The sequence below is a fragment of the Anomaloglossus baeobatrachus genome, chromosome 7 (genome assembly GCF_048569485.1).
Source record: "Anomaloglossus baeobatrachus isolate aAnoBae1 chromosome 7, aAnoBae1.hap1, whole genome shotgun sequence".
NCBI lineage: Eukaryota > Metazoa > Chordata > Amphibia > Anura > Aromobatidae > Anomaloglossus > Anomaloglossus baeobatrachus.
In genome coordinates, this window is record NC_134359.1 from 109962135 (window position 1) to 109986890 (window position 24756).

General features: G+C 43.3%; 1 protein-coding gene across 2 annotated transcripts in view; it reads right to left on the bottom strand.

The window, feature by feature from the left end:
• Nucleotides 1-399: 399 nt before the first annotated feature.
• The window catches only part of ARMC8 (armadillo repeat containing 8), a 218410-nt gene continuing 194053 nt past the window's right edge, over nt 400-24756 (bottom strand). For both annotated transcript variants that reach the window (XM_075317585.1, XM_075317584.1), the window contains 7 exons: nt 16769-16861; nt 16550-16699; nt 15401-15496; nt 14640-14735; nt 11190-11262; nt 9010-9103; nt 400-1045 (listed from right to left, as the gene is read on the bottom strand). In XM_075317585.1, coding sequence (XP_075173700.1) covers nt 1012-1045; nt 9010-9103; nt 11190-11262; nt 14640-14735; nt 15401-15496; nt 16550-16699; nt 16769-16861 — 636 coding nt within the window. In that variant the 3' untranslated portion in view covers nt 400-1011. The remainder of the gene's footprint in view (nt 1046-9009; nt 9104-11189; nt 11263-14639; nt 14736-15400; nt 15497-16549; nt 16700-16768; nt 16862-24756) is intronic.

Below are 24756 nucleotides of genomic sequence, written 5' to 3' on the forward strand. Positions count from 1 at the left end.
GTGGGAAGAAGAAGTTTAGTTTTTTGGGATCAGACTGACTACACTAGATCTGCAGAAAAAAAAAAAATATGTTGTGGGATGTATCTCCGTTCGTCTGTGCTCAAATGAGGTGGATAGAGACGGTTTATATAGGGATTCGGAAAACTATTCTGTAGTACCTTTGCAAATACTAGAATTTTGTGACATGGTCCGTAAGTGGATAAAATACAGTTTTTCTATGTGTTTATCCATCGTAAATATATAATCAAAAATTAGAACCAGACACATTAAAGATCTTTACAAGCTTAAAAAGAAAATAATTAAAAAAAAGACCTTAAAGAAATTTTTTTTTAATGAATTCAACAGGCAAACAGTCACCCATTTATCTGTAGAAAACCAAAAATATATACAAAGACTCACTTCAGAAATGCATATAGTTTACTTACAAATATCTGTACGCTCAAAAATTTAACATAAACTTTAGGGGCACTTATTGTCCTGCACGTCTGTGCATGAATATATTTATATATATATATATTTATATTTTTACATTTCTTTTTTTCTTTAAATAACATTTTACAAACTGTATAGAACTTAAAAGGTCTTTTTGTACAGCAAATTCTTTGCCCTGGTAAATTAAATTGTAAAACTAAAATGATGAGAGGGTCCATGTTTCCTGTATGTTAGGTCTCAGGAAGTGTGCAAGTAGAAATAAGAAATTAAAGGGTTGAGGTATTTAGCCACGCCAAAAAGATTGCAGCAACAGCATTAAAAATCCGTAGCTCTGAAAATCCCAAAATATAAAAGAAAAAGAAATTAATACTAATAACCCACTCGGGGCAGGGTGGTTATATATATGAAGTAGTCCATTCCGCTGAGACAGCTTATATCCACTTTACATGCTGCATAGAGCAGTCCAAGGTGACTGTGTGCACTAGAGACAGACTAGTTTCTTGCTCATCCATAGGTGAAAAAGTGAAACGGAGGCGATGTAAGAAAAAAAAGTCAAATGACGACAATTCTTGTCCAAGATCATGCAAAATATTGCTGTAGTGCAGTTTTTGCCCTACAAGAAGAGAAAAAAAAATAAATCATAATTTATATATAAATTTCATATAAAAATCACACAAAACTTAGATTCAAGAATTTAGGCTATGCTGATACACAAGCTATAATGGATGTTCCCATCCTTTGCAATCCTAATGGATTAAGTAGTCCTTTTCCTTTTTTCTTGTTTTTCAGTACATTATATGGTAACGTGAATAGTGTCATTCAAATCTACTTAAAAAAAAACAAAACCAAAAAACAAAACTGGTGTCAGTTGCCCTATTTTGAGATATACTGTATTTTTGTTTTAGACGCACCCCAAGTTTAAAGGCGGAAAATAGGAAAAAATATTTTTTAATGTTAAAGAAGGGAATTTTGTTTACTTACCGTAAATTCCTTTTCTTCTAGCTCCAATTGGGAGACCCAGACAGTGGTGTATAGCTACTGCCTCTGGAGGCCGCACAAAGAACTACACTTAAAAGTGTAAGGCCCCTCCCCTTCTGGCTATACACCCTCCCGTAGGAGTACGGATTCCTCAGTTTTAGTACCAAAGCAAGAAGGAGGAAAGCCAATAACAGTTTCAAAAACAAATTCAATCCGATAACAAGATCGGAGAACTTAAGAAACAACATGAACAACATGTGCACCCGAAAAACGAAACCCTAAGAACAAATAGGGCGGGTGCTGGGTCTCCCAATTGGAGCTAGAAGAAAAGGAATTTACGGTAAGTAAACAAAATTCCCTTCTTCTTTTTCGCTCCTAATTGGGAGACCCAGACAGTGGGACGTCCAAAAGCAGTCCCTGGGTGGGTAAAAAGATACCACATGAACGGGCTGTCAGACAGCCTCTTCCTACAGGTGGGCCACCGCCGCCTGAAGGACCTGTCTACCTAGGCTGGCATCTGCCGAAGCGTAGGTATGCACTTGATAGTGTTTGGTAAACGTGTGCAGACTCGACCAGGTAGCCGCCTGGCACACTTGCTGAGCCGTAGCCTGATGCCGCAATGCCCAGGACGCACCCACGGCTCTGGTAGAATGGGCCTTCAGTCCAGATGGAATCGGAAGCCCAGCAGAACGGTATGTGTGAAGAATTGGTTCCTTGATCCACCGCGCCAGGGTGGATTTGGAAGCTTGCGATCCCTTATGCTGACCAGCGACTAGGACAAAGAGCGCATCAGAACGGCGTAGAGACGCCGTGCGAGAAATGTAAATCCTGAGTGCTCTCACCAGGTCCAACAGATGTAAACCCTTTTCAAATTGGTGAACTGGATGCGGACACAAAGATGGCAAAGTGATATCCTGATTGAGATGAAAGGAAGAAACCACCTTGGGAGAAAAACTCTGGAATTGGACGCAGTACTACCTTGTCTTGGTGAAACACCAGGAAGGGAGATTTGCAAGATAACGCCGCTAGCTCGGACACTCTTCGAAGAGACGTGACCGCCACAAGAAAAACTACCTTTTGTGAAAGCCGAGAAAGGGAAACCTCTTTCAAAGGCTCGAAAGGCGGCTTCTGGAGAGCAATGAGAACCTTGTTCAGATCCCAGGGATCCAATGGCCGTCTGTAAGGAGGAACGATATGAGAAACTCCTTGGAGAAACGTGCGTACTTTAGAAAGCCGTGCCAAGCGCTTCTGAAAGAATACGGATAGCGCGGAGACTTGACCCTTAAGAGAGCTAAGCGACAAACCTTTTTCCAACCCAGACTGCAGGAAGGAAAGAAAAATTGGCAATGCAAATGGCCAGGGAGAAAACCCTTGAGCCAAGCACCACGCTAAGAATATCTTCCACGTCCTGTGATAGATCTTAGCTGAGGATGGTTTTCTAGCCTGTCTCATTGTGGCAACAACTTCATGAGATAAACCTGAGGCCGCTAGGATCCAGGACTCAATGGCCACACAGTCAGGTTCAGGGCCGCAGAATTCAGATGGAAAAACGGCCCTTGAGACAGCAAATCTGGACGGTCTGGTAGTGTCCACGGTTGGCCTACCGTGAGATGCCACAGATCCGGGTACCACGACCTTCTTGGCCAATCTGGAGCGACGAGTATGGCTCGATGGCAGTCGGACCTGATTTTCCGGAGAACTCTGGGTAACAATGCTAGAGGTGGGAACACATAGGGGAGTCGGAATTGCGACCAATCCTGAACCAAGGCGTCTGCCGCCAGTGCTCGGTGATCGTGAGACCGTGCCATGAAAACTGGGACCTTGTTGTTGTGCCGTGACGCCATCAGATCGACGTCCGGCGTCCCCCAGCGGCAACAGATCTGCTGAAACACGTCCGGGTGAAGGGACCATTCTCCTGCGTCCATGCCCTGGCGACTGAGAAAGTCTGCTTCCCAGTTTTCCACGCCTGGGATGTGAACTGCGGATATGGTGGACGCTCTGCTTTCCACCCACGTCAAAATCCGCTGGACTTCTTGAAAAGCTTGGCGACTGCGTGTTCCCCCTTGGTGGTTGATGTACGCCACCGCCGTGGAATTGTCCGACTGAATCCGAATCTGCTTGCCTTCCAGCCATTGTTGGAAGGCTCGCAGGGCAAGATAGATTGCTCTGATTTCCAGAACATCGATCTGCAGGGTGGACTCTTCCTGAGTCCACGTCCCCTGAGCCCTGTGGTGGAGAAACACCGCTCCCCACCCTGATAGGCTCGCATCCGTCGTGACCACTGCCCAGGACGGGGGAAGGAACGACTTTCCCTGTGACAATGAGGTGGGGAGAAGCCACCAACGCAGAGAGTCCTTGGCAGTCTGAGAGAGGGAGACAGTCCTGTCGAGGGACGTCGATTTCCCATCCCATTGGCGTAGAATGTCCCATTGTAGAGGGCGCAGATGAAACTGCGCGAACGGGACTGCCTCCATTGCTGCTACCATCTTTCCTAGGAAATGCATGAGGCGCCTCAGTGAGTGCGACTGGCTCTGAAGGAGAGATTGCACTCCAGTCCGTAGCGAGCACTGCTTGTCCAGTGGAAGCTTCACTATCGCTGAGAGAGTATGAAACTCCATGCCAAGATAAGTCAGAGATTGGGTCGGGGTTAGATGAGACTTTGGAAAGTTGATAATCCACCCGAAACTCTGGAGAGTGTCTAGTGCCACCTTCAGACTGTGCTGGCATGCCTCTTGAGAGGGTGCCTTTATAAGCAGGTCGTCTAGATACGGGATGACCGAGTGACCCTGCGAGTGCAGAACAGCTACTACTGCTGCCATGACTTTGGTGAAGACCCGGGGGGCTGTTGCCAGACGGAAAGGTAACGCTACGAACTGCAGGTGTTCGTCGTGTATGACGAAGCGTAGGAAACGCTGATGCTCTGGTGCAATCGGCACGTGGAGATACGCATCTTTGATATCTATTGATGCTAGAAAATCTCCTTGAGACATTGAGGCTATGACGGAGCGTAGGGATTCCATCCGGAACCTCCTGACTTTTACGTGTCTGTTGAGCAACTTTAGATCCAGGACGGGTCGATACGATCCGTCCTTTTTTGGGACCACAAACAGATTGGAGTAAAAACCGTGACCTTGTTCCTGAAGAGGGACGGAGGTCACCACTCCTTCCGCCTTTAGAGCGGCCACCGCCTGTAACAGAGCATCGGCTCGGTCTGGTGGTGGAGAAGTTCTGAAGAAACGAGTTGGCGGACGAGAACTGAACTCTATCCTGTACCCGTGAGACAGAATATCCCTCACCCAACGGTCTTTGACGCGTGACAGCCAAATGTCGCCAAAGTGGGAAAGCCTCCCACCGACCGCGGGTGTGGGAATCGGAGACTGCAAGTCAGGAGGACGCCGTCTTGGCAACGGTTCCTCCGGCTGTCCTTTTTGGGCGTGACTGAGACCTCCAAGAATCTGAGCGTCTCTGGTCTTTTTGAGTCTTTTTTGACGAGGCGAATTGGGACCTGCCCGGTCCTCGAAAGGACCGATAACCAGACTGACCCTTCCTCTGTTGGGGTTTGTTTTGTCTGTGTTGCGGTAAGGATGAGTCCTTACCCTTGGAGTGTTTGATGATTTCATCCAAACGCTCTCCAAACAAATCGGTCACGAGAAAAAGGCAAATTGGTTAAGCACTTCTTGGAATGAGAATCTGCTTTCCAATGTCTCAACCACAGGGCCCTACGCAAAACAACGGAGTTGGCTGACGCCACTGCCGTGCGGCTTGTAGCGTCAAGAACAGCATTAATCGCGTACGACGCGAATGCCGCCATTTGCAAGGTCAATGGTGCTACCTGCGGGGCAAATGCACGTGTGACTGAGTCGACTTGCGCAAGCCCGGCTGAGATAGCTTGGAGTGCCCATACGGCCGCAAAAGATGGCGCTAACGACGCTCCAATCGCTTCATAGATGGATTTCAGCCAGAGCTCCATCTGCCTGTCAGTGGCATCTTTAAGTGCCGCTCCATCTTCAACTGCAACCAAGGATCTAGCTGCAAGCCTGGAAATTGGAGGATCCACTTTTGGACACTGGGTCCAACCCTTGACCACCTCAGGGGGAAAAGGATAGCGTGTATCTTTAAGCCGTTTAGAAAAACGCCTTTCAGGATAAGCGTGGGGTTTCTGGATTGCGTCTCTAAAGTCAGCGTGGTCCAGAAAAGTGCTTAATGTACGCTTAGGGTATCTGAAATGGATTCTCTCGTGCTGCGAAGCTGACTCCTCTACAAGAGGAGCTGGTGGGGAAATATTTAACATCTTATTGATGTTAAATATAAGATCATTAACTATGGCGTCACCATCTGGTGTATCTAGATTGAGAGCGGTCCCAGGATCAGAATCCTGATCAGTTACGTCCGCCTCATCACCCATAGATTCATCTCGCTGGGATCCTGACCATTGAGATGAATGTGAAGGCCCGTCATAGCGAGCCCGCTTAGGCTGCCCGGGGCCATCGTCCGAGTCAGAGTCTTCACCCTGAGGTGTATGTGCCCGTCCCGGAGCTTGGAGGTAATTCAGCTGAGGGGGACCAGGGGGCAATGATTGCACAGTGTCCGTGGCCTGAAGTACAGGCCTAGCTCGCAATGTGTCAAGAATTTGTGACATAGTGAGAGACATTCTGTCAGCAAAAGCTGCAAACTCAGTTCCTGTCACCTGGACAGCATTCACAGGTGGTACACCCTGGGTCACGTCCAGCAGAGGTCCCGACTGTGCAAGCGCCGCAGGGGCCGAGCACTGCACACAATGGGGGTCCGTGGAGCCTGCCGGTAGAAAAGTCCCACATGCGGTGCAGGAAGCATATAATGTCTGTGCCTTGGCACCCTTGCGTTTTACGGACGACATGCTGCTGGCTCTCTGCAATGTGAGAGAGTCTATAGCCAAAGGGCGACCAGCGCTATGCAATACAAAGTATTTGTAGAAACAAAATACTAAGAATACTACTGGCACAAGAGGGGGTGAGCCCTGAGGGCTGCTTACCGCCCGCTGAATAGCGGGTAAGAGGCGCAGAATTCCTTGTCTGGGTCTCCCCGGCTCCCCTCTGCAGCTCAGCGTGTCAGCAGGAATGGCTGCCGGCGTCTGTGGAGAGGGGCGGTCCGTGGGAGTTCCTAAACAAAAGTGCGGGAAACAGTGTCCCCTCTGTGCCGATTGTGAGGGCTGGAGTATGTAAAAACGACTCCAGCCCTCGGCGCTGATGCACTGACCAGCGTCCCGCCCCTCTCCTGACTGGCAGGTCTGGGGGCGGGAACGAACGGAAGCAGGCCGCAAAAGCCGGGGACTCGAGTTATCAGCGCGGCCGCCGTAAAAGCGCGGCCCGCGCTGAAGTCCCCGGCGCACCACAAGTGCCAGCCGCGCCGCAGTCCCAGCGGCCGGCGCGACCGATTCCCAGAAGTGTGCCTGCTTCAGCGAAGCTGAATGAGGCCATGGCACAAGCGCCGCAGCGCTGATGTCCCCGGCGCACTACAACACCCAGCATGCTGCGGTGTGAGCGCCAAATGCACGGGGACACAGAGTACCTTGAGGAAGCAGGGCCATGTCCCTGATGTACTCCGCTCCATCCAGCATCTTCTCCAGGGGCTGTAGATGGAGCACGGTCTCAGTGCCTGGAGACCAGTAAATCCCACTTCACCCAGAGCCCTGTAAAAAGGGATGGGGAAGGAATCAGCATGTGGGCTCCTGCCGCCGTACCCGCAATGGGTACCTCAACCTTACAAACACCTCCGACATACAGTGGGGTGAGAAGGGAGCATGCTGGGAGCCCTGTATGGGCCCTCTTTTCTTCCATCCGACATAGTCAGCAGCTGCTGCTGACTAAAAACAATGGAGCTATGCGTGCGTGTCTGACCTCCTGCGCACAAAGCTAAAACTGAGGAATCCGTACTCCTACGGGAGGGTGTATAGCCAGAAGGGGAGGGGCCTTACACTTTTAAGTGTAGTTCTTTGTGCGGCCTCCAGAGGCAGTAGCTATACACCACTGTCTGGGTCTCCCAATTAGGAGCGAAAAAGAAATAGGGGGCAGTCTTATAATCTCTCACCAGGGGGAACGGCGGTGGTGAGGCAGCTCAGGAAAGTCACAGGAGGCAAGGTCAGCAATGCTGTGGGCTCGGAGGAGGGGGTGTTGCTGCACAGTAGGGTTAGTGATATTGCGGGATCGGGGTCATCACAGCAGCATGTGCCATTGATCTGCCGGAGCGCTGCAGGCTCCATTGATCTGCCGATGGGCTAAGGGCTCCATTGAACTGTAGGTTCCATTGAACTGTCGGTTGACGAGATGGACTTGAAAACAATGGCCATGAAGACTGTGCATGCGCATATCGTCCTCCGCTGCCATTTTCTTGAACTTGATTGCGTACTGCTAGCAGATCAATGGAGTCCGTAGCCTGCCAGCAGATCAATGGCTCCAGCTCCTGCGATACTCCCGAACTTGCAGTATCGCTGACCCTTTATCCTGTAACCAACCTGACCTGCTCTACTGCAGTGACACCCCCTCCTTTGAACCCTCAGTATTGCCGATCCTGCCTCCCTGTGATCTTGCTCCACCACCACTGCCGCGCTAAGCCATATCCGGTTTATAAAATGCACCCACATTTTCCACCCAGTTTTGGGGGGAAAAAAAGTGCATCTTATAATATGGAAAATACAGTAACTTTTATTTTCTTCTTTTCAAGGGACTGTGTTGTAATGAGAACTTATCTTTCGAGGGCCAAGCTGCAGTTTTTATTGGTATCACTTTGGGGTTCATATGTCTTACTAATCACGGTTTCATTATGTTGGAGAGTCAAATTAAAATATTCTTTTAATTATCGTTTTCTGTTTTGGCATTCACCGTATGTAATAAATAAATATTGTGTCTATCAATTAGGCACAAAGTGATGCAAAAAATATACTATTTTTTATAAATTTACCCATTTTACGTTTGGGGAAAAAGGGGACTGATTTGCAATGTTTTATATTATTATTTTTTACATTTTTAACTAGAACCTGCAAGATCTTGATTGCCTTTATGCAGCATATTGCAATTGTAAAATTGACAAGGTCCTTCATGGGTGCAATCACATGGAATACACAGTGGCCTTCAGTAGACCCCAATATTAAATTGCAGTTGCTCACAGGTACTGGCTGTATGACACAGCTGGCATCTGTGCTGTATGGAGCACACTCCGCTCCAGAGCCCACTTCATGCATGCAGTACACTCGTGGTGCAATGATGCGAATGGGATTAACAAAACAAAGCCTCCAGAGCAGCAATCAGGCAATGGTGCTCCTCTTTAATATATTCCCTGGCCTACAACAAAAACGTAGAGACTTCCAGAAGGACAGTCCCATCAGTGACTGACGGCTTTCATTGTATAAGTGTACATACAGCGACAGCTTTCAGTCACTAAAAGACCGCCTTCTAGACTGAAAATCTCAGAACGAGCAAAGGTTTAAATAATGAAAACACAAATCAACTCCTTCCCTCAGCTCTATAACAAGGTGCCTGCAGACTGGACGGCATTTTTATGGTGACAGGTTAAGATGAATGCTTGGCTATGTATTACACACTTGACTATACCAGGGCTACTTACTTGTCACATAGGTTTGGATCTGTTGACTGACTCAACTTGTGGAGGATTTCTACAATTCCGATTTCCCGAAGCTTGTCTTGTCGTTCTTGTGAACCTTCAAGTGCAAAAATACAATACACAGTCATAAATGAGATTAAGAGATATGCTGCACACTTATGGGGTCCTGTGACTTAATGGGGGAACAATGAAAGAACAGATCTTTGCACTTTGCACTTCCCTGCTGCGGGCAGAGTCTGAAATACCATTTTACATGACACTGAATGACTGCACAGTACACAGGAACCTTCCATGCTCCAGGTTTAGGTTTATGCAGCAAGACTTTAGGGTATAAAAAAACCCAAACAAAAACTATTTGTGTGTCTTTGGCTCTCAGGAACTAAATAAAATTTTTAGGACATATACAGTTAGGTCCAGAAATATTTGGACAGTGACAAGTTTTGTTATTTTAGCGGTCTACAAAAACATGTTCAGAAATACAAATATATATATAATATGGGCTGAAAGTGCACACTCCCAGCTGCAATATGAGAGTTTTCACATCCAAATCGGAGAAAGGGTTTAGGAATCGTAGTTCTGTAATGCATAGCCTCCTCTTTTTCAAGGGACCAAAAGTAATTGGACAAGGGACTCCAAGGGCTGCAATTAACTCTGAAGGCGTCTCCCTCGTTAACCTGTAATCAATGAAGTAGTTAAAAGGTCTGGGGTTGATTACAGGTGTGTGGTTTTGCATTTGGAAGCTGTTGCTGTGACCAGACAACATGCGGTCTAAGGAACTCTCAATTGAGGTGAAGCAGAACATCCTGAGGCTGAAAAAAAAGAAAAAAATCCATCAGAGAGATAGCAGACATGCTTGGAGTAGCAAAATCAACAGTCGGGTACATTCTGAGAAAAAAGGAATTGACTGGTGAGCTTGGGAACTCAAAAAGGCCTGGGAGTCCACGGATGACAACAGTGGTGGATGATCGCCGCATACTTTCTTTGATGAAGACGAACCCGTTCACAACATCAACTGAAGTCCAGAACACTCTCGGTGAAGTAGGTGTATCTGTCTCTAAGTCAACAGTAAAGAGAAGACTCCATGAAAGTAAATACAAAGGGTTCACATCTAGATGCAAACCATTCATCAATTCCAAAAATAGACAGGCCAGAGTTAAATTTGCTGAAAAACACCTCATGAAGCCAGCTCAGTTCTGGAAAAGTATTCTATGAACAGATGAGACAAAGATCAACCTGTACCAGAATGATGGGAAGAAAAAAGTTTGGAGAACAAAGGGAACGGCACATGATCCAAGGCACACCACATCCTCTGTAAAACATGGTGGAGGCAACGTGATGGCATGGGCATGCATGGCTTTCAATGGCACTGGGTCACTTGTGTTTATTGATGACATAACAGCAGACAAGAGTAGCCGGATGAATTCTGAAGTGTACCGGGATATACTTTCAGCCCAGATTCAGCCAAATGCCGCAAAGTTGATGGGACGGCGCTTCATAGTACAGATGGATAATGACCCCAAGCATACAGCCAAAGCTACCCAGGAGTTCATGAGTGCAAAAAAGTGGAACATTCTGCAATGGCCAAGTCAATCACCAGATCTTAACCCAATTGAGCATGCATTTCACTTGCTCAAATCCAGACTTAAGATGGAAAGACCCACAAACAAGCAAGACCTGAAGGCTGCGGCTGTAAAGGCCTGGCAAAGCATTAAGAAGGAGAAAACCCAGCGTTTGGTGATGTCCATGGGTTCCAGACTTAAGGCAGTGATTGCCTCCAAAGGATTTGCAACAAAATATTGAAAATAAAAATATTTTGTTTGGGTTTGGTTTATTTGTCCAATTACTTTTGACCTCCTAAAATGTGGAGTGTTTGTAAAGAAATGTGTACAATTCCTACAATTTCTATCAGATATTTTTGTTCAAACCTTCAAATTAAACGTTACAATCTGCACTTGAATTCTGTTGTAGAGGTTTCATTTCAAATCCAATGTGGTGGCATGCAGAGCCCAACTCGCGAAAATTGTGTCACTGTCCAAATATTTCTGGACCTAAGTGTACAGTCACCATCCAGAGTGACTAAAATGCTGAGTGGTGCAAATATCAGGTCCCTATATAAACTCATTAGGTTTTAATTTACTGAAGCCTTTTGTAAGGCAGCGTGAGGATGACCGTGGTCTTCTTACCTTCCTCTTCATTCCACGTGAGGTTTGCTATGCAGAACATTGCAGCCAGTTGAAGTTTCAGGTTGGAATGACCCTGACAGGAGGGAACAGATAAGAGAATGTGATAAACCTCTCAGCATCCACTTTAAAAGGTTCCCAATATTTCATAAACTTCTCTTTAGAGTGGACTGAGAGCTGCCCAGAGAGCTAAATATTAAAATCAAAAATACAAATCATACACAGTATGGTCTCCTAATAAAACTGAAAATCACAATACTTAACCAATTCACCACCCAGCGGTTTTCAGTTTTTCCCCTCCACTTTTCTTGTTTTTGTAACATAGCTGTATGAGGGCTTGTTTTTTGTGGGACGAGTTGTACTTTTGAATTAAAACTATTAATTTTACTAAATAGTGTACTGGAAAATTGGTGGGAAAAAAAAAAAAAAGTGCAATTCCACAATTGTTTGTTTATTTACCATGTTCACTATATGGCAAAACTGACCTGGCAATTTGATTTCCCAGGTCAGTATGAGTTTGCAGACACCAAACATTTATAGTTTTTTGTTTTGTTTTCTTTATTTAATTGGTGAACAAAAAAAATCTGAAAATTTGTAAAAAAGAATAAAAAGATGCTTTCGTAGCCCTTTTCCAAGAACCACAATGTTTTCATTTTTCAGGATCTGTGGCTGTGTGATGGCTTATTTTTCGCACCCTTAGTAACCATTTTTGGGTAGATGCGATATTTTGATTGCCTCTTATTGCAATGCTGCCCCCAAAATATGTAATTCTGGAGTTTTAATTTTTTGGGGTGTTTGTGATTATTTACTTTCACTTACAGATTAGTAATGTGGAGGTCTCAATGACTCTCACCATTACTAATCTAGGGCTTAGTGGCAGCTGTGATTAACCCTTTATTACCCTGATTGCCACCGCACCAGGGCAATCGGGACAAGCCAGGTAAAGTGCTGAGATTATCACATCTAAAGGATGTGTAATCTTGAGCAGCTGCACGCTGCTACTTTTAGGCGGGAGGGGGCAATAACTATGGGCCTCCCCAGCCTGAGTATACTAGCCCCCAGCTGTTGGCTTTATCATGGCTGAGTATCAAAATTGTGTATGGGGGGGGGCGCACTGCCACTGTTTTATGGTTTTTTTTTACTTTATTTAAATAATTGAAAAAAAAATAAATGCCGCATGTGGTTCCTCCTATTTTGATACACAGCCACGATAAGCGCATGGCTGGGGGCTGCAGCCATATGCTTTATCTGTGCTAAGTACCATAATATGGGGGGACCTAACGCCAATTTATTTATTTTTACTGTACAATATAGACCTGCAGAAAGGGTTTGTGATTGGAAGAGTCGAGTCATTGGCAGAGTCCCTGAATTGCCAGAACAGCAGAATCCTCCACAAGTGACCCAATTTTACTAACTACACCTATCAATGAATTCCTCTAGGGGTGCAGTGAATATATTGATGTCACAGGTGCTTCAATGAATTTTATACAATTGGGCAGGAAAGGAAACAATAACATTTTTACCACTAAAATTTTGTTTTAGCCCCAGATTTTACTTTTTCACAACAGGTAGAAATGGCACCAAATTTTATTTAATTTAATTTCTGTTAAATTTGGCAATACTCCATATGTGGCTCTATAGTACTGCTTGGCCACACGGCAGGGCTTGGGAGGGAAGGAGCGCTATTTGAGTTTTGGAGAGCAGATTTTCCTAGAATACATAGGGGCTCTGCAAATGGAGTCTGCTAAATGCCAGAAAAGAGGAATCCCCCCAAATTACACCCCTCTGGGAAGTCACCTATGGGTGTAGGGAATATTTTGACTATGGGTGATTTTCAGAGACAAATAGGGGATGTTGGAAAATGAAAATTGTAAATATGCCATTGTAGAGGCTGTTGACTGTGCCTAGCTTGTGCTTCTGGAGACATGCAGGCAGTAATTAAGTGGTTTTCTGCACTACTGTACTGAGAAACATGATTATGCCATCTGCATTTTAGGCATACAGTGGGGCTCAGAAGGGAGGAGGAATTTTGGATTTGGAAGTGCATGTTTAACCGGATTTCTTTTGAGGGGTTGGCGAAAGATGAGCCATGGAGCTCTTCCAGAGCCTTTGTGTTACTAGCAGCGTGAAATACCCTGCATTTCATTTAACAAACAGAGTGGGGATTTGCTTTCTTTTTGTGGAATGAGTTGAAGTTTTTGCAGGGAACATTTCCTATGACATTTTAAATCACATTTATCCTGTGCTCTACACTCAGCACTTACATTGCGGTTTACATCTAAATTTCTGAATGACAAGATTCAGATAACACCCACGATGGATCCATTCATTATAATGATGCAGCGGTGGTTGGAAACAAATTAAAATGTGCCTCCTCTGAAATACAGGAATGATTCAGAGAAAAATGTATTCATGCAGTCAAGCTCTAATTTCTGCTGTCTACAGGTTGGGCAGCATGAATCGTATGGTTCTCTTTAAGGCGAAACCCAGGTGCATCACTAAAAGTTCATTACTTTCAGTATATTTATGGAAGTTGCCTAAATCCTCTTTTCCTCATTGCTGGTTTATACAGGTATAAACCTGTCCTATCTGTAAGGACGTTTATTAGCCCATTTAGATAGGACAACTTGACTTCCATGCACAGAATGATTGTTCATGGAATCGTTCTGTGCACATAAATTGACGTTATATCTAGATAGGCCAGTTATTTGGAATGAGTGCTCCTAGGCTCCTTGTTCTCGATTACATTCTATATGGCCCTTAGTTATAATCTTTATTGAGCTAGTGCTATTATGCAAAGAACGCACAATAATTTCAGCCTCTAGATGTGCCAATTTGGTAGAGAAATACCCCAAAAAAGACTTGCAGCAGTAATCGCAGTGAAAGGTGGTCCTACAGGGGGGCTGAATACAAATGCACATCACAATTATCAGATTTAAATTTTAAAAATAAATTTAGAAAACCATGTATCATTTCCTTTACACTTCACAAATTCTAGGTACTTCGTGTTGGTTTTCACATAGACAGTATTAATCACACGGAGACATGTCTATTTTTTTCTGGCAGCACAGATGACAAGGGCCAATAAAAGTCTACGGGTCTGTGTAAAGACGTATATCGCACTGATGGCATCCATGTGCTGTATGTGAACGTTGAAAGTGTAGGAGAAGCTTTGTAATTTCAATTTCTAGATTCATACTGGAAAAACACAGATGGCACGTTTTTATAAACATACATTCGAACAGGTGATAAAAATGAACACGGATGGTCAAAACGGACCGCACCACATGTAATTGTTTTTATACAGAATTGTGAAGGGGCCTTAGTGGATTTTTTGGGCACTGATGATCCGGTTTGTGGCTTGTGCTATAATTGCCAGTCACACTATAAATCTGAACAGAGCACTACTGTTATGATGAAGAGCTTTGTATCGAGATTATTAAAGTATCTTACCACGTAATACTTGATTTTCTGTAGGATATCATCGTTTGTCATGATGAGGTCCTTAGCCGTTGTTCCATCTGCTATATTTGCAAGGATGCATAATGTCTGAAACACAAACAATGCAGTTAAAAGGTATAAGTTTTGCCACTTTTTCACTTTGAAGGGTTGTTCTTGAGATTTTATCTTCAGGAGCACACTGACCCCCCAAAGGAGGCAGGGGAGCAGTGCGCTCCTGAATGATCGATTGTCATGCTGCCGGCCTGAATGGTACGCTCTCATATGCTCCTAGAGGAGGCAGCTTTGATTTTTCAGCAATAGGGAAGCACAGGCACACTGTATCTATAAGGATCCAGCAATTTGGACAGCTTCAGAGCTGCATTTACAAGCTTGGTGGCAAAGAGCTTAAATGCAGGAAACTGACCACCAATGACAGCTTGCAGGTTAGCTGGTAATATAGGCAAAGAGCTGTACACAGTAGAATTAAAAAGTCCACCAACCTTGAGAATGGAGGATTTTTGGTAAATTGCAAAGTTGATTTTTCTTTTTGAAGAGCAGATTTTATAAATGTATGATAGTAAGTAAACCTCTTTACTGTCAAAAGGTCTGAACTGAAAAATCCTAGCCAGTGGTCAAGAGCCACGACTACTGTTATTACCACTGCCAGGGAAATTAAGTCCTCCCTGTCATTTTTACTCTATATTAAATTCCATGATCTTAAAAGGTCTTCATAGTTTAGCATAGAACGCGCTGGCAGGAAACTGATGACTTACCTGCTCCTTGACCTCTATATTATGCTCCCCTTCTAGAATGAAGGTCACCGCTTGCATTATCTGCTTCCCATGCGTGCTCATTATCTGGTCTATATGCTTAAAATTCACAAAAAGGGAAAAAAAAAAAAAGAAGACAATGTTACGACTAAGAAAAAAAAAGCCTGTAGGTGCTAGGGTTACATTATATCCATAGCCTAGCAGAACTAGCTATAATGACTGAAATAATTAGAAAAGACACTACATGCATGAAAACACACAGATACCCTCAGGTTAAGAGATGACATCCTCCGAAATAATGAAATCCATTGTTAATATACATAGTGTTAATTGTTGTACGGATGCAATCTGCTTGGGATTAGGTTTTTGGTGCATTAATATTTACAAGATATTTAATTATAGGTTAAAAGGAAAAAAGAAAAAGACAGAAAAGCTCCATACTTAAAAAAAAAAAAAATAAATAAAAATGCCAAATTGATCAGTAATTAACCCACTCTTCAGGGTCAATGTAGGAGTTATGTTGTTAAGGTGTTCAATGTGCAGAAAAAAAAAAAAAAAGAAGGAGCTGGTAATAGGATTCTGCAGATTAATATAATTACAGACATCCCAAACTTGTAAAGTATGTATATGTGTGTGTATGTATATATTATATACATATGTATGTATGCATGCATGTATGCATATACACACACGTACGTACGTACGTATATATATACACATATATATATACATAAATACACACACACATACATATATTATATATATATTATATATATTTTTTTTTTTTAAACACACATTTTATAAAACTTTGTAAACAAATAAATTAAACAATAAAAATAATTATTGGGCTACAGTCGCTATTTGGGTTTCCGCTTATGTTTTTTATCTTTTTACTTCTCCTATCAATGCAGATTTGTGCTTGGAAATACTGTGGTTTTTTTTGGGCAGGGATGACAATGTACATTAGGATCTCCCGATTAAATAGTTTCTCATTCTATAGTGTCAACATGTTCCGCAGCACTTTCCAATTCAATCACGTATGACATTGTACAGACACCCTTTACTCAGGGACTAGGTCACTCAGAGTGCCACTGGCAGCTAAGGGGTTACACAGCAGCGATCTGAGCTTGGTTACTGGGTTAGCAGACTTACTGGACGTGTAGATAACAAGTTTCGGAGAAGTCCTAATGTTTTCATCAACACATTTACATCCGAGTCAGAGAGTAGTCGAAACAATTGTTCTGTGCTCAAACCTCTTAAAATGTCGGATTTAATCTTCTGGTCGGCTTGAAACGCCATGTTCTAGAAGACACAACACACTGTTGGCCAAATGCAAAGATTTGTCAATCACTTCTAGTGAGAAACGCTTACCATTAAAGCCCAGATACCATTGACCCGCAGAGCTGGATTCTCACTAAGCGTAAGACTACATAGCAGTTCTATAGCTCCAGATTCCAGAATCGGCTGCAAACAGAAAAATACAGAAATATTTCAGTGTACAAAACATCTTGCAATACCTCCATTATTCAGCACTGTTACATGGGTGTGTGCTTTGTGAAGGGGGCTGGCTGACTGTTCATTGCAGAAGCTAAGACAGCCCCCTTCTCTGTATATACGTTGGCTGTGACAGAAAAGGGGGATGGCTTTGTTAATGAAATGAACAGTAAGCCGGCCCCTATTACACAGCTACAGTCCTGTGCCAATTTAGGACAGCAGGACACAAACCAGAAGATGCGGAGACTGAAGCTTGTATCTAAGGTCAGGGCACTTTTAGAACGTACAGTCGAACTGTGTAATTCATTGAGATTTAAATAGTAAATTAAACAACATTGTTTTAGGGCAACAAGACATTTAATTTGCTTATCTGCATAATAATGCTTACTTGGAAATAAAATGCAAAGTTAAGAACTAGCTTTCCAGTAATTCTGCTTCACATATACTGCACTGATTCAGTAGGAGTCCCTTTAGCCGAGCTCACATTTCACAGCTTTTCTTGAATCAATCAACAACAAAAAAACCCTGTGTTTTCCTGCAGCCATAGTTGTAATGTGAATATAAATCATATTTTTTTTATTAAAAAATACCATATTTTTCAGACTAAGACGCACCGGACCATAAGACGCACCCTGGTTTTAGAGGAGGAAAATAGGAAAATAAAATTTTAAGCAAAAAATGTGGTCATGACACACGTTTATGGGAGGATCTGCTGCTGACACTGTTATGGGGTAATGTCCTGCTCACATACTCCCCGGCCTGCTCATATACCCCCATCCTACTCATATACTCTCCATGCTGCTCATAATATACCCCTATCCTGCTATATACTCTCATCCTGCTCATATACTCCCCATGCTTCTCATAATATACCCCTATTTGCTATATACCCTCATGCTGCTCATATACTCCCCATGCTGCTATATACCCTCATCCTGCTCATATACTCCCCATGCTGCTCATAATATACACCTATCGTGCTATATGCCCTCATCCTGTGGCACATAAAAAAAATAAACGTTCATACTCACCTTACCTCACCTCACTCCCTGCAGCACCGCTCCTCTTACCGTCTATGTCAGCGGCAGCGCCGCTAATTGGAGCCGTCCCCGTTCCCCTGCAGCATTGCGATGTCCTCCGGTGGTCTGTGCCGGCAGCTGCGTGTGGACACGTGCGCACAGCGATTAAGTCATCGCTGTGCGCGCCGCTAGTCTCCACGCAAGTCAGCTGACCGGCACAGACAGGACATCGCGGTGCTGCAGGGGAACGGTGAGTACTATACATTGATTCACTGCCCCCCGCACTGATAATGATATGCGGGGGGCAGTGAATACAGCCGCACATGATCACTCCAGGCTGCTGTTGCCATGGGTGATCATGCGGGCCGGCTGTTTATCCCTGCCCATCACCCCGCCCACCTGTCAGCGCCGAGTTCAGCGCTGAGAGATGGGTGGGAGGATGGGCGTGCATATTAAATGAGCGGGCCCACGTGGTCACGGCAGGCTGCTACAGCCTGCTCGTGCCCCCGATGACCCGCTCCACCGCAGCACCCTCATTCCCCGCAGCCACAGTCAGACCATAAGACGCACCCCCCACTTTCCCCCAACATTTGGGGGAAAAAAAAAGTGCGTCTTATGGTCCGAAAAATACGGTAAAGTGTGGCTATCTGGAAGTGCAGCTGCAGGAGGAAAATTAAGTTAGATTCTCTCTGCAGCTGCTCGTTTCCAGTCACTGAGGTGGCACCGATAAGGTGAACAGTCCTCATATTCCTTGACTCATATTCCCTCCTGTGTGCACATCAGGATCTAACTACAATATCTCCCTGCACACAGACGTCCAGCTGGACTGCTGCACATGTTTAATTAACCCCTTGTCAACATGGCAATTTTCCATTTTGGTGCTTTTGGGTTTTTCTTCTTTTTACCAGGAGCCATAACCTTTTTATTTCTCTATAAATATAACTATTAGAGGGTCTGTTTTGTTGCCTAGTTGTTCTTTTACATGACACTTAATTTTACCTTCAGATATACTGGAAATTAGGGGAAAAAAATGTTAATGTGTAGCAAAAATATGAAAAAAATGTGCATTTCTGCAATTGTTTATACAGCATTCATATTAAGAATATGATGGAAAAAAAATATCAGAATTTCATAAAGAAAAATGAAATAAAAATTTGCTTGTGTTGACAGTTTGAGGCGTGTAATGTTTTCATTTTTCAGTTGATGGTACTGTGAGGCCCTGTTTTTTGCGCTGTAAGCTGACTTTTTTTAATTCCATTTTGAGGTAGATATAATGTTGCTTTGATCACTACTTGCATTTTTGGGGGGGTGTTTCGGCAACATGAAAAAAAAAAAAATCTAGCTTTCTGATTTTTGTTTATTGATTGGGTTACTTTAATATTTTGATAAATCGGACTTTTATGGATGTAGCGATAAACACATATAATTTTTTTGAATAGGGAAAAAATAGGATGATTCATATCTTTATAAACAATTTTTCTTTTACTTTTTACTGTATCTTATAGTCTATTAGTGGACCTGAACCTGCGATCGTGCAATTGCTTGTGCTATACAGCAACATAATAGCAGTGCTGCATATACTAAAAATCATATACTGAACAGAAGTATGGTCATGTATGACTGTTCTTTATGGCAATCCATCAGCACCTCGTGATGAAGTCTACCGACGGTCAGAACATCACGCTCCACTCCATTTGTGGGTGATGATGACTCCATTACACACAGCCATTATCATCATTACAGCGCGATCAGCTCCTAAGCCCGCATCAAAGAAGGAGACCAATATGTGGTGAACCAGTACATCATATGTCTAGTAGGGGTAAAACTGGATTTACTAGCAGATTAACACTACAGCTACAGGTATTGGTTTTTTTTTGCCAACAGGTTATCTTTAACGGTTTCACTTTAATTTAAAGTATCTATACAAAGGCAGAAAAATATTAAAACAAAGTGCAATGCACAACTTGACAATGCCTTGTAAGGGTCTAAGCCAAGCTGTAGGGTTGTTACTGATGGATACATTGCGGTGACAGAGAATACAATTCTGGATTAGAATTATTGGTAGAAAACAAAGATTTTCAAATTTACTCATTAAAAAATTCCCATGTTTAAAGATGATATCTAAATACATATCCACATGTAACCTGTAAAATTAAGCCACACTTCCATACACTAGTGCATGACCGCATCATCTCCCGCATAGACTACTGCAACCTCCTGCTCTGTGGCCTCCCTTATAGTACTCTTGCACCCCTGCAATTTATTCTAAACTGTTAATCCTCGTCAGTGCACCTCTCCCCATTACTCCCTGGCTTCTCCTCTCTGCCAATCCCTTCACTGGCTTCCCATTGCCCACAGACTCCAGTTCAAAACCCTAACCATGACCTACCCCAAGAAATTAGGACAAATCACAACTTACTCAGTTTCAGATGCTCCCTAAAACACATCTTTTTAGGGTGGCCTATCACACTCCCTAATCGAATTCAATTCACATAGTCCCTCCATGCCTTCTCAGAACGTAACTCCCCGTCAAACTCCATCGCACCCGATAGCATCTCAAAGTTTTGGCTGACTAGTTCAGGCAGCCTTTATCGATCGCCTATTTTTTTTTTTTCCCAATGGCTGGATTGTCGTAAATAAGCACTTGTACCTTATCCCCCCACCCCACCTTATTGTAGATATTATATAATATATACTTATTGTATAAGTTCTCACGAGCAGGGCTGTTTTTTTTAGCTAAGCATTGTATTTTCTATAACTTACTTTTTTATGTATGAACCTCCTGAATTGTAAAGCGCTGCGGAATATGCTGGTGCTATAGAAATAAAGATTATTAATTATTCTTATATACAAAACCAGCCGGAAACTGTCTCCGCCATACATCTGTGACCTAGTCTCCTGGTACCTATCTGCACATAGCCTCCGATCCTCACAAGATCTCCTCCTCTCCTCCCTTCTTCCCACAATCGCATGCTAGATTTCTTCTGTGCCTTCCCCCATACTCGAACTTTCTACCCCAAGACATCAGACTCATCTACCGTGGAAATCTTCAAAAGGAACCTGAAGATCTACCTCTTCTGACAAGCCTACAACCTGCAGTAGCCCTCGTTTCACTATACCACTCCATGACCCGCTCTACCCTCACCTACTGTATCCTCACCCATCCCCTGTAGACTGAGCCCTCCTCTCCTGGACCAGTCTGTGCCTTGTATTGTTTAGGAGTATTGTACTTTATTTATTATGTATACTGGTTTACACATGGAAAGCGCCATGGAATACATATAATAATAATAATAATAATAATAATAATAATAATAATAATAATAAAGTAGGATAAAAGTATTAGAAATTGTTCTGGAATGAATATAATGAGCATTATCCAATTTGTGAGCACGCTGCATTGTATGAATGGTCGTTCTTCAGATATGTGTGTGTGAGATGTAACGAGGTTACCATCCATCTAATGGTTTTATTGGATTGGTCATCAATGATGAAAGAAAGTATTTATTGCAAAGTGAATAGAATATACAATGCAAAAATGTTATCTTTCTATGCAGCATTGATTTATCAGAGCAGCAGCACAGGGTGGAGACTATAGTATATGAACACACACTAATGAAAGGGTTAAATTGGAAACGGCTGACTCACGCAGATGGCTTCCATTAATTTTCCCTACCCAATTCACTAATTTAATTTCTGATAAAAACAAAAAGTACAGGATGTTTCATGATGAATGTTACTCGTAATAATGGAAAACAAGATGGTGATGCAGTCATAGTGCTCATTGGGGAGTCATTAGAGGTCTCTACACACGTCATTGCTGCAGCTCCTTCCCAAAAAGCAGAGGGATATGTGGTTCACCTAGGCTGTGATTTATTTATTTTTTTTATACTGTCAAATCCATTTTCCTCCAGATGCTTTTGTAATATTCAGAAAATAAGATTTGGATTTCATAGGAGTTTTATCGAACAAAAATGGCTTTTTGTATGAAGTTTAAAAATAAATAAATAAATAAAAATAAAATAAATCAGAAAAACCTCACGTTCCCACAAAGCAAAACTTGCAACTCACAAACTCAAGTACAGTATACCTTCAATAGTATACTTCCAGTTGACCTAACATCACCAATCCCGGCCCCAGTCTTCCTGAGTGACTGGGCTGTGGACAGTGTTTCGCCACTTGTCACAGCTCAGCATCGCTCCTGCTTGCGGTGCTCTACAATGAAGGAGAGATCGTGTGACGTCCTGGGCTGTGACGCTGGGCTGTGGGGGCGTTCTGCTGCTTGTCACAGCCCAGCACGTCACAGCCCAGTCACTCAGGAAGACTGGAGACAAGCTTTGTGATGTCGTAAACTGGAAGTTGACGTGACATCACCGGATCCCAGAGGTCACAGAGCCCGGGGGAGGGTGGGGGGGGGGGGTGGGGTCTCCTGATGGGGACCTCTTGATGGGAATGAGTGGACTGCAACAGCGCCGCTAACAGGCAGAATTGGCTGACCAAGGTATTTAGAAAAAGCCTTCCCTATCAGTTTTACAGGGATGTGGTCCCTATTGCAGAGTAGTAAACCACCCCTTTAACAAAAGGTAATCACATATGAAAAACAAACAAGCAATAAGAATATTTTTTTAGAAATGTTATTTTCTAAATATTACTTTTTCTCCAATCTTCTTCTATTACAAGCAAAATGTAAGAATGTTATGCTCCTCCAAAGGATCTTTGTAGCCGCCTGTGAACATGTTGTCTTCTTTAGCATAATATTATACATCCTTTGTGTTCTATAAGGAATCACAAGGAATATTAGCAGAATGCATCTCATTTGTAAGCACTATGGCACCACATGGGAAGTCGACTTTATTTGTGCTAAAATAATGGCACGATTTATTACGGTAGTATGATAATGGGGTGGGCTTCCACCGGGACATGTTAATCTAACACATGGAATGTGTGTAATGGTCTAATGAAAACACTGAAGGCAGCAATACGATTTTTCCCTTTAGTGTAGCTGCAGGGAAACATATTTTGGCAATCTCCACGTTATACATCGTAGCCACAGCAGTGATCAGTGCAAGCGTCAGGTAGTGCGGCCTCATTTACTTGCAATGCAATTATGTAGTCTTCATTTCTCATACAGATAAGCAGCTGAACATTAATTTGGTTTCCAAAGGAAATATTAGAGGGGAAGAAAAAAATAATCTTTCCATAAGATTCCAACCCACAATCAGAGCAGACACATTCATTTAAGAAGACACTGTGTCAAGGGCACATAACGGGCGGATAGGATACTTATCGGCATGCTGGCATTATACCTACAGGGCTGATATTAAGTCTCATATAGCCATTGTGAATAAGAGAACGGGTCACACTTTTTTCCTAATTAAAAATGTGTCACCGATTGGAAAATTTTTTCTATTCTATTTTCTAGGGAGGCTTTTTTTTTCGCCTCAGCTGCTAACAGCATTTACTGTAGACAAAAATCTGGAAAAGAGAAAAGGCGTAAATGATGTATTATCCCACTAGAATGGAGAAAAATGAGCTTGGAAAAACTCACCTTGAGGAGTTGCGAGGGTCACAACTACCATTAAAGCCTATTACTGAACCACGAAGGCTGCCATGTACCCAGTAGATACAAGGTAATAGCAAGAAGAAAAAGAAAAGGGTTAACAGCGCTGCCGTGGAGACAAATGGGAGATGAATCCAAGGGTTAAACTTTGTGATTTTTATTATTCAATGCGTTTCAGAGCCTAAAATGACCCCTTCATCAGGAATCAAAAAACACTGATGTATGTCAAGATATAGTGCACAAGACATCCTTATATACAAGATGCCGGATTTGAAAAAAGGCACGCAGGTAATGGACAGGTGACTGACCGGTAACCAATAGGTGACTGTCAGTTACCTGCGCGCCTTTTTACAAATCCTGCATCTTTCAAATCCGCCATCTTATATATAAGGACGTCTGGTGCCTTGTGCACTATACATTGACGTACATCAGTGGTTTTTGATTCCCGACGAAGGGGTCATTTTAGACTCTGAAACGCGTTGTATAATAAAAATCACGAAGATTAACCCTTGGATTCATCTCCACGGCAGCGCGGTTAACCCTTTCCCCCTTCTTGCTAAACAGCATTTACTGCAGAGTAACTACTAGAAATAGCTTTCATTGCTGCAAACCACTTACTGTAATGAGAATGACTAAGCATGTGTGACTAGAAACTTTCAGCGAAAATTGGTGACCCTACACATTACAACAAGCCAAATATCAAAAGGCACCATATTTAGAGAAGAGCGGACCCATTGAAAATCGGTTTGGCTGGTTCAGCCAGACTTTAGATAAATATCAGTTCTGGACCTGAACCGCAATTAAAGTCACTAATTGGGAAGTTCGGGTCTCTGCGCACATGCAGCCAGCCATAAACAGATCACTTCCGGGGGGGGGGGGGGGGGGGGGGGGAAGAGGACTTTTTCCATTTTTTTGGTAACTACATGCAATCACACGTTACCCCCAGTGTGAACCAAACACTGCAAGTGGCTTGCACTGGGCTGAGCACCGAGCGACCCACACAGTGATGCTTGAGCGAGCAATTTGCATACATAAAGCTCCTGAACTTCAAACTCAAACACTAATTTTTCGGGGAAAAATTTGTGTTCAGTATGTACAAACCTTCCTTTTCAGGATCACTCATCTCTAACCATATTATGTAACCTTGTTGTAAAGGGCAGGCAATTATCAAATATTGTCCAATTTTGTGAGCTATATAGACAATGTGATATTTAAAAAGGGGGTGTGATGCTGATCGCCTATTTTTATAACAAGCTTTTCGGCAGCGGACTCTACAGTGATTGTAA